The sequence below is a fragment of the Microcaecilia unicolor genome, chromosome 7, assembly GCF_901765095.1.
Source record: "Microcaecilia unicolor chromosome 7, aMicUni1.1, whole genome shotgun sequence".
Classification (NCBI taxonomy): Eukaryota; Metazoa; Chordata; class Amphibia; order Gymnophiona; family Siphonopidae; genus Microcaecilia; species Microcaecilia unicolor.
In genome coordinates, this window is record NC_044037.1 from 99,739,631 (window position 1) to 99,759,774 (window position 20,144).

Below are 20,144 nucleotides of genomic sequence, written 5' to 3' on the forward strand. Positions count from 1 at the left end.
ATAGCCATGCCGTAAGACCAAAGCGGCCGGCGTCCTCCATGGCTACCGGTCCCTGAGTCAACAGGTTCGGTACCAGAGGTAACGGCAGAGGAGCCTCCAGGAGCATCTGTCGGAGGTCTGCATACCAAGGTCTCCTTGGCCAATCTGGGGCGATGAGGACCACTTCTCCTGGGTGCAGCCGAATCCGCAAGAGCAGGCGCCCTATCAAGGGCCATGGGGGAAACACATAAAGTAGACCCGGAGGCAAGGGTTGAGCCAAGGCATCCAACCCCGCCGAGCAAGGATCTCTCTGTCTGCTGAAGAACCACGGGACTTTGGTATTGGCACTTGTCGCCATTAGATCCATCACGGGCTTGCCCCATTTGGCACAGATCTGCACGAATACTTCGTCTGCCAGATTCCATTCTGCTGGATCGATCTGATGCCTGCTCAGATAATCGGCCTGCACATTGCTCTGACCTGCAATATGAGCTACGACAGACACTGAAGATGCAGCTCGGCCCAGTGGCAAATCAGTTCGGCCTGCACAGCTAGTGCTCTGCACCTTGTTCCGCCTTGTCGATTTATATAGGCCACCGTTGTCGTGTTGTCCGACATCACTCTGACAGCCAATCCTTCCAGGGTCACTTGAAAGGCCAGAAGCGCCTGAAACACCGCTTTCAACTCTAGGCGGTTGATGGACCACTCCGACTCCTCGGGTGTCCATAGACCCTGGGCATGCTTCCCCTTGCAGTGTACTCCCCAGCCCTTCAGGCTGGCATCTGTTACCACTAGGCACCAAACGGGGAGCGTCAGCGGCATTCCTCGCCGCAGCATGCTGTCCGAGAGCCACCACTCCATGCTGAGACGGGCCGCAGGGAGCCAAGTAAGTCTGCATTGGTAATCCTGAGAAATAGAAGACCATCTCCGGAGTAGGGAATACTGTAGAGGTCTCAGGTGCGCTCTCGCCCCAGGGTACCACTTCCATCGTGGCTGTCATCGATCCCAGCAGCCGGACAATGTCCCAAGCTCGCGGGCGGGGCATCGTCAGGAGCAGACGGACCTGATTCTGAAGCTTGCACCGCCTTAGCTCGGGTAGGAACACATAGCCCGAGACTGTGTCGAACCTGGCCCCCAAAAATACTAGAGATTGTGAAGGGGACAGGTGACTTTTGGCCATATTGACGACCCAGCCTAGAGATTGCAGTACTGAGACCACTCTGGCTGTAGCTTGTAAGCTCTCTGTTGCAGAGTCTGCTCTGATGAGCCAGTCGTCTAGATACGGGTGAACCCTGATACCTTCTCGCCTGAGAAAAGCAGCTACTACCACCATTACCTTCGAAAAGGTTCGGGGAGCTGTGGCGAGGCCAAAAGGCAAGGCCCTGAACTGGAAATGTTTTCCCAACACCGCAAACCTCAGAAACTTCTGGTGCGGGGGCCAAATCGGTATGTGCAAGTAAGCTTCTTTCAGGTCTAAAGACGTGAGAAACTCTCCTGGCTGAACCGCCGCAATGACGGAGCGCAGGGATTCCATGTGGAAATGCCGCACTCTCAGGGACTTGTTCACTTCTTTTAAGTCCAGAATAGGGCGAAAGGACCCACCTTTTCGCGGCACCACAAAGTAGATGGAGTATCGGCCACAGCCTTGCTCGGCGGGAGGCACCGGGGTCACTGCCCCTAACTGAATCAGACCTTGTAAGTCTCCTCCACCGCCGCCCGTTTGACGGCAGAACCGCATCGGGACTCCACAAACACGTCTCTTACTGGGGCGTTGAATTCTATTCTGTATCCATCTCTGATCAGGTCCAGAACCCACTGATCTGAGGAAATCTTGGCCCACTCCTCGACAAAGAGGGAAAGCCGTCCTCCGATGACAGGCATCGAGGAGAGGGCCGGCGCACAATCATTGAGAGGGTCGCCCCTGAACTCCTGGTCTTGAGCCACCGGCTGCGGAACGCTTGTCCGAGCGAAAGGAGTTCCTCTGCTGACCACGGGCACGTGAAGTGAACCCAGCAGAACGCCCCGGGCGGGTACCTTCTAGCTTCACGGAAGCAAGGTCTGTACGAGGAGTGGACCGCCTGGCCCTTAGAGGAAGGCCTCTGCCTATCTTCGGGCAAGCGCTGGGATTTTGGATCACCCAGGCCTTTCACAATTTTCTCTAACTCCTCACCAAATAGGAGAAGTCCTTGAAAAGGCAACTTCACCAACCTTTGCTTAGAGGCCATGTCCGCTGCCCAGTGTCATAGCCACAGACGACGGCGAGCCGCCACTGCTACTGCCATTTGTTTAGCCGAAGCTCTGACAAGGTCATAAAGGGCATCAGCCAGAAAGGACAAGGCCACCTCCATCCACGGAGCCACATCCCAGAAGGGCTCCGCTCCATCTCCGGGCTGAGCCACTGCCTGTTTGCAGCCAAGCTAGGCAGGCTCTCACAGCATAACAGCTGCATGCAGACGCCCGAACAGTGAGACCTGCAATTTCAAAGGACCGTTTCAACGCTGTTTCCAGCCTACGGTCTTGAACATCCTTCAGGGCAACACCTCCTTCAACAGGGGGGGTAGTTCTCTTTGTCACCGCAGTGACTAGGGCATCCACTGTAGGCATTTGAAAACGAGCCATATGTCCCTCATGCAGAGGGTATTACTGCCCCATAGCCCTGGAAACTCTCAAAGGTCCCTCGGGGTCAGCCCACTGAGCCGAAACAAGCTCTAGGATGGAGTCATGCAAAGGGAAGGCCCGAGCAGCTTTCTTGGTACTAGCCATCCTGGGATTACCCGAGGAGGCCATGCCACTGTCAGGATCTTCAATCGAGAGGGCCTGCAGGGTATCTGAAATAAGCGCTGGCAGCTCATCACGGTGGAAAATCCTCACCGCGGATGCCGCACCTGACTCTGGTTCCTCAGTCCAAGAACGTCTGTCAGACTTCTCTGAATCCTCACACTCCGACCACGGGGGGGAAAAAAGGTGCACCACAATCTGAAGGGGAATTAACCCTTCTGCGCTTATCTTTAGGCCAAGCATCCGGGAAAAAAGCCTCACTGGGCAGTCCCAGGCCAGAATCCATCGGGGGGGGGGGGCAATCAGAGGAGCCTCAGGCGACCCTTGAGGAAGGGCTCTTTTCATCATGTATGCTTTATGCAGCAAAAGCACAAAATCCGTGGAGAAAATCTCACCCTGGGCAACCAAATGCTGTCCGGTGCTAGCCACTCCTGAAATAACCTCATCTCGAGGTGCCCCACCCGGCTCAGGTCTCTCCGTGTCCACGGAGGCTGCGCCATGCGGTGTAAGCAAAATGGCGCCCGCTGCCAGCTCAGAGCGGGAAGAAACATCGCTCGCCATGCTCGGGCCGGCTCCTATGCCAATACAGCACGATTTACAGAGCCCTGCTGCTGATTTGCGCTTGCCACAAGTGGAACAGCGCTTTACATTGTCCGCAGCCATCACCGAAAAAACGGTGGTAAAATCCAAAATGGCGGTTCGCGCCAAAATCGCCCCAATCGCGGGCCCACCCTGGAGGAGTTGGAAACACTCTTACCTCAAAGGATCTAGTGTACAACTACGATCCTGCTGAAATCAGGTCAAAAACCTCTGTTCCAGCGTCTCTGCGTTTAAAAACGCAACGCGACTTTTTTTTTTTTAAGCTGTGAGGAAAGCAGAGGTATTGAAGACTCCGGAGGCTCAGATGAGTGGGAAAGGCAGGGAAAGGGCAAACCTATATGCCTGCATCCACTGTTGGTGGGTAAGGACAGGGAAAACAAGGCAATATGTCCACATCCACGGAGGTATGGGTAAGGCAGGGAAGGGCTAACCTATGTGCCTTTAAAGTGAAGCTGCTATTGTTGCAGGAATTGAGATAGGAATTTGTGATACTTCAGGAGTCAGACAGCACACACCAGAATGAGAGAGTAATCTTCTTTATTTACCAGCAAACAAAGTAGAACATCAGCATTAAGTCTCTTCTTCTCTTCCTCAGCTCTCTTTGTCTCTCTCTCAGCTCTCTGTGTCTTTCTCTCAGCTGCTTCTCTTCTTATGCTGTCTTCTCCTTCTTCTGTCTGTTCCTTCTGTCCTTCTCTTTCTTCTGAGCTCCTTCTGACGTAACCGCTTCTTCTTCCCACTTAAATACAGTTCTATCCCCCTCCTAGCCTAGCCCCCCCCCTACTCTCCAATTGGTTAGGAATAGATTGGTCACTTTGCCTCAACCAATCAGCTCCATACAAATATCAGTTACATAGGTTCCAGACATCCTAAACTGACCTGTGACCTGGGGCCCCTTACACCAGACATTTGGTCTCCAGTCTCTTACATGTTATTATGATTGATTTCTCATCTATAGCTTAAACTGGGTTCCCTTAGAGACTAAGAGACCCAATCTGACATTGGTTATTCTCATATTCCTAGTCAGCTTCATACTACCTGCTAGCTGAACTCTGGCATTCATTAAAGAGGTCAAAAGTCAGTCTTACTTAATAGCATACATATCAGGTTATTACTTTCAAGACCATTTCTACATTTTACCTATAATTAATCAAGGAGAAGAGAGCTGACTAGTTCTGACCTTTTTCACCTATCAGCTTCCTTCACAGAACTAGCTAAGACCACAGAAAACTCAAACACATGTTGGCCTCTTCACTGCAGACAAAGAGTATACAGAATTAACAGACATTCTACACAGACACAAACTTATTAATTTACACAGAATACAGCATATTCTAAAGTAAGCATCCTTATAAGACATATTCTACATACTTATAATGGTCTTATATCTATATCTAAGCTATCTCCTTATAACAAAATCTACATATCAAGAACTTCTGAATAGTATTTCAGCCTTTAAACTACAGCATGTCTGGCTCATTCCTTTGTTCATTCATAATAATATCCCCTCAAGATTTAATAGTATACAGATGTGCCAGCTAGCATTGCCAATTCACAAAGGACAGAGTTTCATTTCTCACTGACCTTTCTAACCTTTGGCTCGGCAAGCTAGACTCTAATTAACTCCAGCTTGCATTCCTTCATTTGCAGGACTGAGAATTTAAAATAGTATTTGAGCACCTTTAAACAGAATTAACCCTTCATATGATTTCTCATATATATTATGCCCATGGCTGCCCTCACTATAGCCTCCAACACCCCGGTTAACAACTGGCAAGCCAGGAACCACCTCCCGGCAGATTTTTCTGGAGGCTCAAACAAGCTGCAGCCACCCTGCTAAGGGAGATAGAGAATACTGAAGAGGCAGTGGAGCTAACTGCCAAGAGGGCACTGTAAAGTTGAGTGCTCTCTATCTCCCCTGCTGGTTGATGGACATAACCCATACGTAATGGCTTCATCTGCTTGATGACAAGGAATGGAGGGTTTGTTTGTATTTTTGGCCAAATGTATGCACTCACCTGAAGCACTTTATGTGCATATTGGTATAAGGCTAAAGTTCTGACGTCTTTTTTTCCTCCACATGTTTTGTAGCCATGAAGTAAAGAGCCATATCGGTAAATTGAAATCACCCATTATGTTACCCAGTTGTTTAACTTTCTTAATTTCTGCTAATATTTCTTACATCTGTCTATTCATTCTGACCAGGTGAACAGTAGTATACATTTATCACTATCCTTTTCCCCCATTATACATGATTTCTATTCATAAGGAATCCAAGGTGTATTTTTCTGTCCTGTGGAACTTTTAGTCTATTTGATTCTAACATACAATGCTGCCCCCTACCAATCTGACTCCATATATTACTGCAATATAATTTGTACCCTCGTATGACAGTGTCCCATTAGTTATCTTCCATTCCACCAGGTCTCAGAGATACCTATTATATCAAAAATGCTCCAAGTTGGGCGCTGTTTATAGAATAGCACCTAGCGCCAGGATCTGCACCTAACGCAAGGATTACAACCAAATGAAACCTGGAGTAAAGCCCCGCGCCTAAATTATAGCTATAGTTTATTACATTTAATATATCCTTTTACATAATACAAATGTCAAAGTGGTTTACAATAATCAAAAATGAAAAATACAAAAATGAAACAGAACTACAATAAAAAAATAGGAAAGCACATTGTGTTATTTGGTTTGAGAATATTAGTATGTATTTTTTGAACCTTCTCAATTGACACATTTTCTTAGTAACAAAAATGTTTAGGCCTTCATCAGGGATTCCCACTATATAAGCTTTTCTTTTACTCTGCTTTAATGAGATATGAGGTCTTTAACCAAACTGCTGTATGCTCAGGCATGGATTGGGTGTATTCTGTAACAGTGATTGCAAATTCCTGGAATGCCCATGCCCCTCCCATGGCCATGCATCCTTTGGATTTGTGCATAAAACTTTACGTGCACATCTTTATAGATAGCAACTATAAAGATGCGAATGTAAATTTTAATTATTGCCAATTAGCACCAATAATTGCTAGCGTGCAATTATTAGTTCTACTGGCCTGTTGTTCAATTAAATTGTATGTGCAAATTGGAGCATGCCCAAATCTGCATGCACAATTTTGAGCATACAGAACTTAAATACAGTTCTGCAATAGCTTGAAACAACTGATGCTCTGTGTAACAGCAACATCTGAGGCTAGCTTGCTGGAATGTGAGATATAATATAATCAATCCCATACTGTCCCACCATGGAAATGCAGTAATTTTTTATAATGCAGAGCTATAAACTAATCAACTCTTCAGCTTCTCCTTCTCCTCCACCGCCAACTCCAGGCTCCGCCCTTTCTGCCTCGCCTTACCCCATGCTTGGAATAAACTCCCCTGAGCCCATATTCCAGGGCCCCTCCCTGCCCATCTTCAAATACTTGCTCAAGCCCACCTCTTCAATGTCGCCTTCGGCACCTAACCATCATACCTCTACTCAGGAAATCTAGACTGCCCCAACTTGACATTTCGTCCATTAGATTGTAAGCTCCTTGAGCAGAGACTGTCCTTCTTTGTTAAACTGTACAGTGCTGCGTAACCCTAGTAGCGGTCTAGAATGTTAAGTAGTAGTATAGTAGTATATAGCTGCTCTACTACTTTTTAACAGTTTATGGGTTAAAAAAAAATTCTAAATACAAAGCAAGCACCAAAGATCACCTTTAATGTAAAAAATGTACAAAACTTGTTTTGCACTCAATTCCAAATTTGTGGCCATAGAGCATGTCTGGCCTGTACTCCAACATACAAGTAGCTGAGAAAAGCAACAATTTAATTCTCCAAGATGTTGAACAAGAAATGGTAATGCCACAGTGGTGGGGTAGCAAGGGTAAAGGGCAGGAGGTCAGTGATTTTGCAGCAGGAGAGGAAAGTCTTTATATGCCATTACAGTTTAATCTCTTACACACCATAAAATTTTGAAGTCCTGCAAAATAAATACGAGGGCAGCCACACACAAAAGACTTGTGCAGAGGGCATCTGGATTTGGAAATACCCAAACTAGGGCATTAAAGCCTGCCTAGCAGAGTTCAGACTTCCAACCACCTTTAGCTTCCTCCTTTCCTGTTCAGTGAGTGGCTCCTGGCCAGCAATTTATGGTGCAGCTTCTGGTGTTGCCAATGCCCAGTTTGGGCAGACCACGGTTCAATCCTTCCAGCAGTACACAGGCTTTGCACAGAGCTTGACTAGAGATATATCCGCAGCGGGAGCAACTACCCTGAACTGGGCATCCTCACATCCTCCTTCACTGATAGGTGCTCGCCTGAAATGGATATATCCAAGATAGCGCTAGGGCGTAGTGCTTCCAGGTCCTTCAGGAAGGCACGTGCATGGGCCACGGTATGCATTGGGCGAGTACACACACTCAGTAGAGAAGTAGTCCTAACTTCTTGAAATAGGCATAGAGTACAATCTCTTTCTCATAAGCATACTTCAGTGGCTTGCAACGTGGAATGGCACCCTCACTGCCTGTGGCCACAGCTGTACAGCGTCTCAGTCGTGCAATATCCCCCCGCAGGACATTCATCAGACAGTCTCTGCAATGTCATCTGCATTGTGACCTGTGAAAAACAAGGAGGGGATGAGCATTTGGTCGTAGAACCCAAGACACATCATGCAAAGCAGTGCTGTGGAGTTTTATATCCAGGTCTATGAATATAGTGTGGGGGTGCAAGTGTTAATAATAGGGGAGGGAGTAATCTAGTGATTATAGCAGTGAGCTCAGAACTAGTGACACTCCTGAGATGCCGTCATTTACCCTTCATACTCCAAGACAGAACTTAGACTGAAAACCCATTAAAAAGGGAACTAGGTGTACACCTGGTTTTAACTCTACTCTTCAAACTTAGATTCATAAAATGTGAATAATTAAATCTAAAAATCCAAATCCAATTCAGGCTAAAAATGAAGGGGAGTATGATTATGTATTTATCTATTTCTAATTTCCTTAAACACCACCTACAAACTCGAAAAGCTATTTGTGTACATTCAGGTACAGTAGGTACTGTACAAGTAATCTCTGCAGAAATGGGCACAGTATTTCAGTCCTCAGTGTGAAGAGAACTACCCAGATAAATCACAACTGTATTATCATACATACTCCTATTCAGTAGCAGTCAGTCCATCCTGGCTTTTGGTATGAACTTGGTTACATGAGATTGGGGAGAGATGTAATTGTACAGGAGTGTTTAAAAGCTTTTCCCTGCACAGGTGAGGCTATCCAAATGAGAAGGTTCTAGAATTCAATACAACTAAACTTTGATGGGGGAATACTTCAAGGTGGTGTTAGCTGGATAGGAAACAGCTGGGGGAAGGAGAAAAGCAGTGGGCAAAACAAAGGAGATATTTTAAGAGAATCAAACCTTTTCTGCTAGGAAAGTAAACAAAATTAAGAGGAGATGCTTTTGGTTCTCAAAGTAGAAGCTGAAAAGGTATGGAAAAAGAGGTTAACCATCATAAACTACAAGAGATTGCAGAAAGAGGAAGACTAGTAATAATCTCTGAAAAGCTAAAAGAAGCTGGTAAAATAGGAAAACAAGACACAAATGGAAGAAAAAAATAGTCAATAAGGTAAAATATGTTGGGGGGGAAGAGATTTTAAAATATGTTACTGATAGGAGGAAGTGCAAAAATGGCATTGTGAGACTTAAGTCAAGGGAAGGAAAACGTAGAAGTTAAGGATAAAGCAGAATTAATCAACAAGTATTCCTGTTCTATGTTTTCAGAGGAAGGATTTGGAGTAGGATCAAAGAGACAAAGATAAAATAAAAGTGTGAAAGATCCTGAATGATGTTCAAAAACTGTGTTTGTGAGGAGCTCTTTTGCCAGATGGGATACATCCGAGGGTATTGAAAGAACTTAGAAAAGTTCTGGTGCCTCTACTGTGACCTTTTCACTGATTCTTCAGAGTCAGAAAAGGTGCTGGAGGACCGAGAAAAGGTGGAAGGAGTTATGAACTACTAGGTTGAACAGTCTGACCTCTGTGGTGAGTAAATTAATGAGAACACTTCTAAAACAGGGAATAGTGAGGTTTCTAGAATCCAGTGGTTGCAAGAACTGAGGTAGCATACTAACTAGAGGTAGTCTTATCAGACAGATCTGATTAATTCTTTGATTGGGGTGATCAGACAGCTGGATCAAGGGAGAGCACTAGATATGGGTGCATTTAGATTTTAGCAAAGACTTTGACGTGGTTCTGCAGAGGTGACATATAAACTGAGTGCCCTCAATATGAACCCTAAAAGTGACTGACTGGATTAAAAAATTGGCTACATAAGAACATAAGAGTAGCCCATACCTGGGTCAGACCAATGGTCCATCTATCCCAGAATCCTGTTTCCAACAGTGGTCAAGCCAGGTCACAAGTACCTGGCAGAAAACCCAAATTGTGGCAACATTCCATGCTACCAATCCTGGGGCAAGCAGTTGCCTTCCCCATGTCTGTCCTCAATAGCAAGACTACGGACTTATGATCACTGTTTCCCAGCGGATCCAACACAGTTACCTCTCATACCATGCCCTGCATTCCACTAAGGACTAGATCTAAAATAGCCCCCCCTTTTGTTAGTTTCTTGGACCAGATTGCTCCAAGAAGCAGTCATTTATTACATCTAAGTCAATGTCTGCCAACCAATTCCTGAGCTACAAACAGCACTGAGAAGTCACTACCAGCATCAAATAGCCAACACTCTAATCAAGTCATACAAGGAATAGGCCAAGTAGGATGCTCTCATTTCCAGCAAGGCGGCCACTGAAAACATTTCCCTGCTAGACTGCACCAGGAAGAGAGTTGGACCATCAGAGACAAAAATGAGCAACACAACCTCCACATATTGCTGCTTGCATAGCCAAGACTGAAACCTTGAAGGCATGCTTCAAAAGTGTTTCCATCTGTGAACTAATGGATCCTTCATAGACGCTCTGCATTCCATTGGAATAGTGGTCTTCTTAGCCACTGCGACACTACAGCATCTACCTTAGAACACAAAACTCCCCCTTATCAATAAAGTAAAGCTTATCCCTGAGTGCATCACACGAAAACTATGTCTGGCAATTTCCACTCTGCCTCTACACTGCCTGAACAATGGGGAATCCTTAGAAGACTTCTGAATGCTTTATGAGAGCAGATCCTGAGCACAAACTGAGGAAGTACAGTCAACTGAAATCTTGAGGCTGGAACTTGCCTGCAAAATTAAGGTAGACAACTCATCCCTATGGAAAATACAAACCATGGAGGGATTCCTCTCCAGGAGGGGTATCCACCTTCAACAACATCTGCTCCTCGCTACCTACTGGAAGGTCCACCAAGGCCTCCAGTCATGAAGCCACCTCATCTAGTTCTGCAGTAGGAGACATCCATGTCTCTTTTGGGGCAGTGGGGAGACCTTTGGAAATGCTAAGTATCTCCCTCTGAGGAAGGGAGGCCACCCAGAGTTCCTCTGTAAACAGAAAGGCCTGAAGCAGTAAAATCATGAATTCTGGATAAACCCAGCAAAGAAGTCAGCCTCTGACAAAAACTCCCTCTGAAGGGTCTCTCTTTCTGACCCTGCAGAAGGGAACAAACCCGAGGGCTCATCTATCTGCACATGCAGTTCAGCCACATACTGCATGGTGGGAGTTCCCGCTACAACTGCCACTGCCTACCGACACTCTCTCTCCAGTAAAAGCCAATCTGGGCCTCACCACGCTGCCCTTCCAGCTGGGCGTCAGGGGAAACCGAAGCCTGATCCTCTGCACTGCCTTACAGGCCTGGCACTACCCTTCACACAATAGGGCTGCCCAACACGCCCCACACACCAAGAAGCACTTCCTGTGCTTATTCTGAGCCACCATGACAGTGCTCAGTGAGGCATCAAATCACTGTGTTCCTCAAGGTACAGCAACAGAAATTCTTTAGCTATGCTCTGTTTCACAGAAAAACAGCTTGCTCTACACTGGGAAATAAAGTGTAACACTGACAAGGTCTGATTTCTGAAGTGGAGAGCTTAATTCTGGGCACTTAAGGCTCTAATCTGAAACACCAGCTAGTCCTTGCAATTGAATTGAATATTGTCCACTGGTCCCACAGAACAAATCTTAGGGTGATTTTTTTTTTTTTTAAGGTTATCAATAGAAATCAAACAAAATAAAACATGGAAAAGAAAATAAGATGATACCTTTTTATTGGACATAACTTAATACATTTCTTGATTAGCTTTCGAAGGTTGCCCTTCTTCGTCAGATCGGAAATAAAGCAAATGTGCTAGCTGACAGTGTATATAAGTGAAAAACATTCAAGCTTGCTATGATAGTCTGACAGGGTGGGAGGATGGGGGGGGGTAGGAAGTATGCATGGGGACATCAAAGTATATCATTGGTATTCTAACAGGGTGGGTGTGGACAGGTGAGGGGAGGGTGATCAACAGAGACATACAGCTTTATGGTTTATAATGGGCTAGGAACCCCAGGTCCTTGTTAAGTCCTTTCTGTTGGGTGTTAAAATATTCAATCATTCTGACTGCAAAGGTCTTACGTTCTTGTATGGGTTTTAAAGTTACCTTTGAGGATTCTCACTGTGAAGTCACTGGTGCAGTGTCCTGGTCTTGTAAAATGTTGCCCAACAGGCGTGGGAACCCTGCTGGCACCAGCATTGTTTATATGATGTCTATGTAAATTGAATCTTGGTCTTAAGCATCTGGCCTGTTTTCTCCAATATAGCATCCTTCATTACATTTTTACACTGAATGATATATACCACATTGGAAGATGAGCAAGTGAAAGATCCCTTTATGTTGAATGTCTTTCCTTTGTGGATGACTTTGGGGTCCTGTGAAATATTTTGGCATAGTTTGCAACTGGATAAATTACAGGGAAGTGTGCCCTTCTGTTCCTTTTCAGTCTGTGAAGGAAGGTTTACTTCTGATTAGCTTGTGTTTAAATTGGGTGGCTGTCGGAAGGCCAGTACTGGTGGGGATGGGAATATCTCTTTCAGTAATTCATCCTCCTGGAGTATAGGTTGTAGATCTCTTATGATTTTCCTCAGTTTTTCCAGCTCTGGATTGTATGTCACTACAAGCGGGATTCTGTCTGTGGATTTTTTCTTTTTGTACTGTAGCAGATTCTCCCTGGGTGTTTTGAGGGAGGAGGCAATATTCTTGGAGATTATTTGGGGTTGTAGCCCTTCTGTTTGAAGGATTCAGTCAGGTTTTAAGGTGTCTGTCTCTGTCCCCTGGGTCAGAGCAGATACGGTACTGGCCTTCCGACAGCCACCCAATTTAATGCACAAGCTAATCAGAAGTAAACTTCCTTCACAGACTGAAAAGGAACAGAAGGGCACACTTCCCTGTAATTTATCCAGTTGCAAACTATGCCAAAATATTTCACAGGACCCCAAAGTCATCCACAAAGGAAAGACATTCAACATAAAGGGATCTTTCACTTGCTCATCTTCCAATGTGGTATATATCATTCAGTGTAAAAATGTAATGAAGGATGCTATATTGGAGAAACAGGCCAGATGCTTAAGACAAGATTCAATTTACATAGACATCATATAAACATGCTGGTGCCAGCAGGGTTCCCACGCCTGTTTGGGCAACATTTTACAAGACCAGGACACTGCACCAGTGACTTCACAGTGAGAATCCTCAAAGGTAACTTTAAAACCATACAAGAACGTAAGACCTTTGAAGTCAGAATGATTGAATATTTTAACACCCAACAGAAAGGACTTAACAAGGACCTGGGGTTCCTAGCCCGATTATAAACCATAAAGCTGTATGTCTCTGTTGATCACCCTCCCCTCACCTGTCCACACCCACCCTGTTAGAATACCAATGATATACTTTGATGTCCCCATGCATACTTCCTACCCACCCCCATCCTCCCACCCTGTCAGACTGTCATAGCAATGCTTGAATGTTTTTCACTTATATACACTGTCAGCTAGCACATTGCTTATTTCCGATCTGACGAAGAAGGGCAACCTTCGAAAGCTAATCAAGAAATGTATTAAGTTATGTCCAATAAAAAAGGTATCATCTTATTTTCTTTTCCATGTTTTATTTTGTTTGATTTCTATTGATAACCTTAAGAGTGGACTAACACGGCTACCACACTCCTTTTTTTTTAAGAATAAAAAATTGTATCACACCGTTCCAGGATGCATAGGTTCAAATCTACCACCTGCTGGAGACTAAGAAATATGAAGTGTCAGGGGGCTGCACGAGGGCCTTAAGCTATAACATCAGTCTCCACCCCACTGGCAGGAGGGCATAACCCAATTGTCTGGTTTGGTGGGACCATAAGGAAAATGAAATGTGATTAGTATATGAATTGGGTGTTTAATGATTATTTTGTAAAAGATTATATTATTTTGTTTTTAAAAATATGAAACTTTGCAGAGTCTTTGTGGCTTGGAAAAAAAACCTCTCAGCTGGCTATGAGGTCACAGATAGGTTTGAGAAGCCCTATAGTATGTTTTGCAGGCTGCATACCTGTACAGATCTTATCCACACCAAGTATCATGGCTCCTCTGTCCAGCGCCTGCCTCCTGAAGACTCCACAGAATGTGCAGTTGTTTTCAATCCCACTTTGCTTTACAATGTCATCCATAGTCCAGCCATAGAGCTCCTCATAAGAGACAATTTTCAAAGGCAGGTCATACTGCTGCTGGTTCCTTTTCACCGTCTCCAGGGAATCATCACGGTAACCTGTGATACCCTCATCCACTGAAAGCAGGATTAGGGTCAGTCCATAATCATGACGTTCATTTAGTACCTTCAGGACATGAGCCAGAACAGTGGAGTCCTTGCCTCCTGAGGCTCCGATCCCGACAGTCTCTCCTTGCTGAAACAGCTGGGCAGACATAATTGTCTGGTGAACCTCTTCCTCAAAGGCCATGAAGAAGCACTCCTTGCAGAGAGAGTGCCCAGTCTTTGGCCTCTTCAGCACTGCATTTTTCTCCTGGCAACCGCTGCAACACACTGGCATGGTATCTGAAAGAGAAAAAAAAAAACTCTGATATTTAGCAAACATAAGTTTACAGTCTACACAGGAGCAACTATTGTCAGCTAGAACAAGAGTGCCACACATGAGAGGCTAATGGAATGAAGGAAGAGGAGAAAAGGAAGAACAAGATAAAAAGCACAATACATAGAAACAACCTTCACCAAACACCAAACAAAATTAGAAGGAAATATTTGTGAAAGCCTTGTCCCTTTTCATTTCGTACCTAAAGTAACATTATATAGAGGGGCATTTTCAATATGACGTTTAAATTCGACTTTGGATGTTTTCTTCAAAATGTCTCTAATTCTGGGGTCCTTTTACAAAAGGCGCCAAAAAGTGGCCTGTGGTAATGTGGGCATATGCGCTGGATGCGTGCTAGACCATTTCTCCACCGTGTCTGGGAAAAAAAGAGGACTTTTTTTTTGAGGGGGGCCGGGAAACGGACATGCGGCAAAATGAAAACCAGCACATGTCTATTTATGGCCTAAGCCCTTAACACCGCCCATCGACATAACGGTAAGGGCTTATACGTTACCTGTGCAGTAACTGTCCAGCGCATGCCAACTGCTAATTACAGCCAGAAATGCCCCCGCAGTAGAAAATAGAAAATTATTTGTACTGTGTGTTTTTGGTGCATGCCGGGACACGCATTAGCCGGGCGGTAATGCCAATTTGGCGCATGCTGGACGCATGTAGGCCCTTATGCGCCTTTGTAAAAGGGCTCCACAAGTAGCAATATAGCAATTTTTGAAACAGAAACAATTATCTTTTTGTTTCAAAATGGCCATTTGCTAGATATTTTTGTGCTAAGTGCATCTATTTTTTGGACCATTTTTGAAAAAAAAAAAAAAAAAATCATTCAAGTGTAAAACGCACAAAATCAAGCCATTGGGATGTAGAAGGAACCAGCCTACTTTGTAGGCTAGCCCACAGATGATCTCAGCAGAGCAGTGGGACACTGCAGTGGACTTCACATAAAAGGGTCCCAGGTACAAGTCTCACCATTACCCCCCTTATCTTGTATGGTGAGCCCTCCAAACCCACCAAAAAAACCCAGTGTACCCAACTGTACACCACTACAATAGCCCTTATGGCTGCAGGTGTCACCTATATGTGGGTGCAATGGGTTTTTGGTGGGTTTTAGAGGGGGCTCACACTTTCCACCACAAGTGTAACAGGGAGACTGGGATATGGGCCTGGGTCCCCCTGTCTACAGTACACTGCACCAACCACTAGGCCTCTCCAGGAATTTGCTTACTGCTCTAACAGGACTGACTATTGACAGCTCGACATGCTGTTGAGGGCTTAACCTAAAAGTTAGCCTAACTAAGTACTCAAGGCCTACTCAGAGAGTTAGCTAAAGTCCTCTGAGACATATTGCAAGTAGCTGGTGATGTCAGCTTGGTTTCTAGTCTTGTATTTGGTTATCGAGACAAGTGGAATTATTGTATGTTATTCTCGTAAAAAAGTCTTTGAATTGAGATACACTGTAACGGGAGCATGTTTGTTTTCTTTTTTAAAGCCAAGTATTAAATATTCTCTCATTTTGTTACCTTGCCAAGTGAAAAGGAAAAATAAAACATGAGATAACTAAATGTTAAAAAACACACTCCTTTGCATCGGGTGTGGCTTGTAAAAGGGTATTTTATATAGAAATAGGTTTCTGATGGCTCTGGAGAAGGGGCTGAGATGGATATGCTGAAAGAAAATGCAAGTCCTGGTAGGCGAGATTTGTTTCTATGTTGTAATTCTAGCTTGCAAAAAAAAAAAAAAAGTAATACCACAGTTAACATCTCTTTTGTTGGAGGCAGAGTCAAGATGCCTGCAGCAGCATGGTGTTAGCTCTACCCACTCAATTTTCCTAATGGTGAAAAAAAAAAAGTGTTAACTGAGGGTTTTATCCCTGGAACCTCAGCAGCAACCTTCCACATCGATTACTGGACCTATGGATACCGTCATACAGTGAAAGAAAACTTCACCTCCAGCTCTAAGGGAGTCACTGGCTCTCTCGATGCTGCTACCAGGTGGCAGTGGCGTAGCTAGGGAGTGGGGGGGGGGCACGGTCGCTTCCCAAACAGGTTTGTAGAAAAAAAATTTTTTACCCTCTCCCAAGCAAGGCTCCAATTTTTTCCTGCCTCTTTTGCCTGCTCTCCCCGTCTGCGTGGTCCGGTCACTTTTACTGACCTGAAGCACCGCTCTCCCTCCAGCACCGGCGATTCCAACTATCAACCTTCTGCCAGCATGCGTCGTCGGGGCTTCCGCTTCTCCTCAGGCACGCGTGTGCGCCTGAGAAGCCCCGATGACGCATGCTGGCAGAAGGCTGACAACAGGAATTGCCGATGCTGGAGAGAGAACGGTGGTTCAGGTCAGTAAAGGTGACCAGACCACGCGGACAGGGAGAGCGGGCAGAAGAGAGGGAGAAATGCAAAACTCGGGAGGGGATGGAGAAGGGAGAAAGCGCTGCCCAAGACCAGAGTGGAAGTGAACCTATCTAGTCCACCGTAAGCAAGGTAAGGAAGCCAATTTGTAATGTTTCCACTTTCCACCCCCCTCCTCCCCCGTGCAGCTGTCATTTCAGTTCACTCAAAACAAAGCAAGCAAACTTATGAGGTGCTGCATCCATCTTGTCATTCTTTATTGTTGCCCATCTTAAAAGGTGGAGGAGAAAAGAAGTAACAATTGAATATCACTAAAACAGCTTCAAAAATTATTGTAGCTGGTAGAAAGTGCAATTATAAACTATATAGTTTGTGCTCATTTTTTTTTCACTGTTCTTATATATAGATGTCCAGATTTCAGTGAGGCTATCCTGTTCCTGATGGGTGCATCTTAACTGTAGTTGTAATCTGCCTTCGGAAGCCTGGTGTTATAGATGATAGAATATACTGAAATTAAATAGAAGTAGAATTAAACCCTCCTTTCATTGGGGCACATGGAATCACATCTTCATGTTTTGTAGACGTTTACCTTTTAGATACACAAAAGGATTATTCTGTTTTGAATGTGTTTCAGCGGCAAGTAGTTTTATAAGTCAAAAATAAATATTTTGTTTCATGCAGATCTCTTTTGTTTAAACATAATGGGCTATTAGCCCCTAATTTAGTCCACTGGTTTTCTTATATTTTGTTCTTGTGATGACTTATACTGTGCCAAAACTGAAAACTCTCATCTCTATCTAGCTGATAATAAAAGGAACACTATCTGCCCTAAAAAGTTGTTTTGTGGCTCTACATGAGAAATTGTGATATTGAATAAATAAGTGTATGTTTGTGCCCCTAGTCATGCATCCTACATTTATATAATTCTTTCAAGAAATCCAGTTAACTGTTTAACATTAGTGGAACATAGCTACAGAGGCATGGTATGGTTGCATTTTTAAGATGGTAATACTAGGGCCCAGCTAAGAAACAGATTATTTTGAGTTAGTCTTCACTGGACCAAACTTGCTTTCCTTGTGCCATCACTATCCAGCAGGATAGGCAGTGTCTTAAAAGGTGGAGGATAAAGGATTTTTTTTTAAACAGTAAAGAGTGACAACGTGGATGTAGCAGCTCCTTCCTCTCCTCACCCCTCCCAATCTCTTTTTCCTTTTGTGTATCCTACCTTTGTTTACCTTTACATACTCAACTTACTCATTCTCAAAACCTCACTTTCACTACTTATAATATTCTCTTCTAAGACCTTGCTATTCTAATTGGAATTGTATTAACTATGTAAGCCGCATTGAGTCTGCAATGTGTGGGAAAGCGCAGGGTACAAATGTAATAAATACATCTGCTTGCTTTGTTTGAGAGTACAGCAATGACAGCTGCGTGGAGAAGGGGAAAGTGAGATTGGCCTAATTGGTTTCAACATTTTGATGTCACTTGGCCTCCTATTAAACCTCCTTGGAGCTGCCAGAGGATGGACCGTGGGAGCAGGCCAGGGAGATATGTGGCCCCAAGGAGGATGGGGAGCGCTGAAAGAGACAGGGAAGAAGGTTAACACGGGGAGAGAGAAGGGTAAATGCTGGACAGGGAGGGAGAAGGACACAAAGTCAATACTGGAGAGGAGAGGGACATTGGAACGCGGATAGGCAGTGCTGGAAAATGAAGAAATGGGGACACAGGGGCTCTACTGAAAAGGAGGGGGATAGGGACACAGAGGGGCACCACTGGAAGGGGGAATGGAAATATGGGGAAAAGAGGTAATGCTGGAAAAGGAAGAAGATGGTAACACAGGGGTAGTACTGGAAAAAGGGGGAAGATGGGGACACAGGGCAATGCTACAAAAAGGGAGAGATGGGGACACCTGGACAGCAGATGCTAGAAAAGGGGGAGATGAGGAGACCAAGTAGACTTATGCTAAAAAAAGGAGGGAGATGGGGACACAGAAATGGCAGATGCTGAACTTGGGGTAGGATAGGGACAAGGGACACAGAAGGGAGATGCTGGACAGGACAAATAGTGGTGCAAAGGAAAGAATGTTGTCAACTTGGAGACAGAAGAAATCAGATGGGCAAAAGACCCTATAAAGGCAGAAGAAACAGAGAAAAACAGAAAAGAGACAGAGGGACCAAAGCAAATGAGAATATAAATTGTTCAAACAACAGTAGAGGGGTCCGAAGGCATTTTCTTAAGTCATTTTGGATGTACTGCAGCACAGATTTTGATGGGTAGAATCAGAGACTGCAAATCCCATATGAATTTGGGATGTGAGATCACACTGGGACTGGTTGAAAAATCTCTCTTTTGGAACTGGATCACGTGGCAGCTCTATACACAGCTATTTGATAGTGGGGACGTAAAATGCAAGATCAGTGTCAAACAGATGTAGAGACGGAAAGGAAGAAGACAAGAGGCGAGAGAAGAAATGTAAGGCCAACCTGGAAAAGAATTTGTAAGGCTGACTCATGGAACATGGAAAAAAAAGACTGGGACCAGCCAAATTCCCGGACAACAAAGGTAGAAAATATTATTTGATACTTCGTAAGGACTGAGATGTACCTGCTTGTAAAATGTACAGGAGAAAATGCATTTGTCTCTTTTCTACCAGTATTGCACTGTTTATAGAGTCTGGCTTCCTTGGACAGAGAGTGAGGGGGTCTCTATTTCAATTTTGTTGTTGTTTTTTTTTTTGTGGCTCCCTATTCTGTATTAGATTGTAAAATGGAATGTTGTCACAATTTGGGTTTCTGCCAGGTGCTTGTGACCTGGGTTGGCCACTGTTGGAAACAGATACTGGGCTAGATGGATCATTGGTCTGACCCAGTATGGCTAATCTTATGTTTATATAAATGAGGGGTCTGTCCATGTTCTGCATGTGTGACTGAGGTGAAGGATTCTGCTAGCATGTAGTGTCTGTGTAGGAATGTGTAACAGTGCAGTTTGTTCCAGTTTCTCAATAGTAGATATATTGGTGCTCCATAGTCCAGTGTATATATATAGCACTGTCTTCTGATAGGTGGGTTAGAGCTGTTATGGTAAGTTTTTATGTGTTCTAGGGCAGTCCTGGAGTACCCCACTTGCTAGTCACCACACAAAAGAAAATCCCATCTGATTTAAACAAGGTGTCTAGCAGTGGAAGGAATGTGTGTGCTATTCCTGAATATTTTACTTTGTAGTTAAGAAGACAGGTTGCCTGCTCTGGCCAGTCCAGGGACCTCTTCTGCGTCCTGCCTCCTGATGTAACTTATTGTTCCCTTGTAGGCAGGACGCAACAGAGACAGCCTGTATTAATAATTGCCCGCCATAGCACCTGAGCCACACCACAGACAC

At 44.7% G+C, this 20,144-nt stretch overlaps 1 protein-coding gene across 1 annotated transcript in view; it reads right to left on the reverse strand.

Annotated features, from left to right (window-relative positions):
* Nucleotides 1–7,049: 7,049 nt before the first annotated feature.
* CTU1 (cytosolic thiouridylase subunit 1) overlaps nucleotides 7,050–20,144 on the reverse strand; it is a 31,876-nt gene continuing 18,781 nt past the window's right edge. The window contains 6 exon segments of the mRNA XM_030210485.1: nucleotides 7,050–7,621; nucleotides 7,623–7,733; nucleotides 7,735–7,782; nucleotides 7,784–7,932; nucleotides 7,935–7,961; nucleotides 13,875–14,375. Coding sequence (XP_030066345.1) covers nucleotides 7,469–7,621; nucleotides 7,623–7,733; nucleotides 7,735–7,782; nucleotides 7,784–7,932; nucleotides 7,935–7,961; nucleotides 13,875–14,370 — 984 coding nt within the window. The 5' untranslated portion in view covers nucleotides 14,371–14,375 and the 3' untranslated portion in view covers nucleotides 7,050–7,468.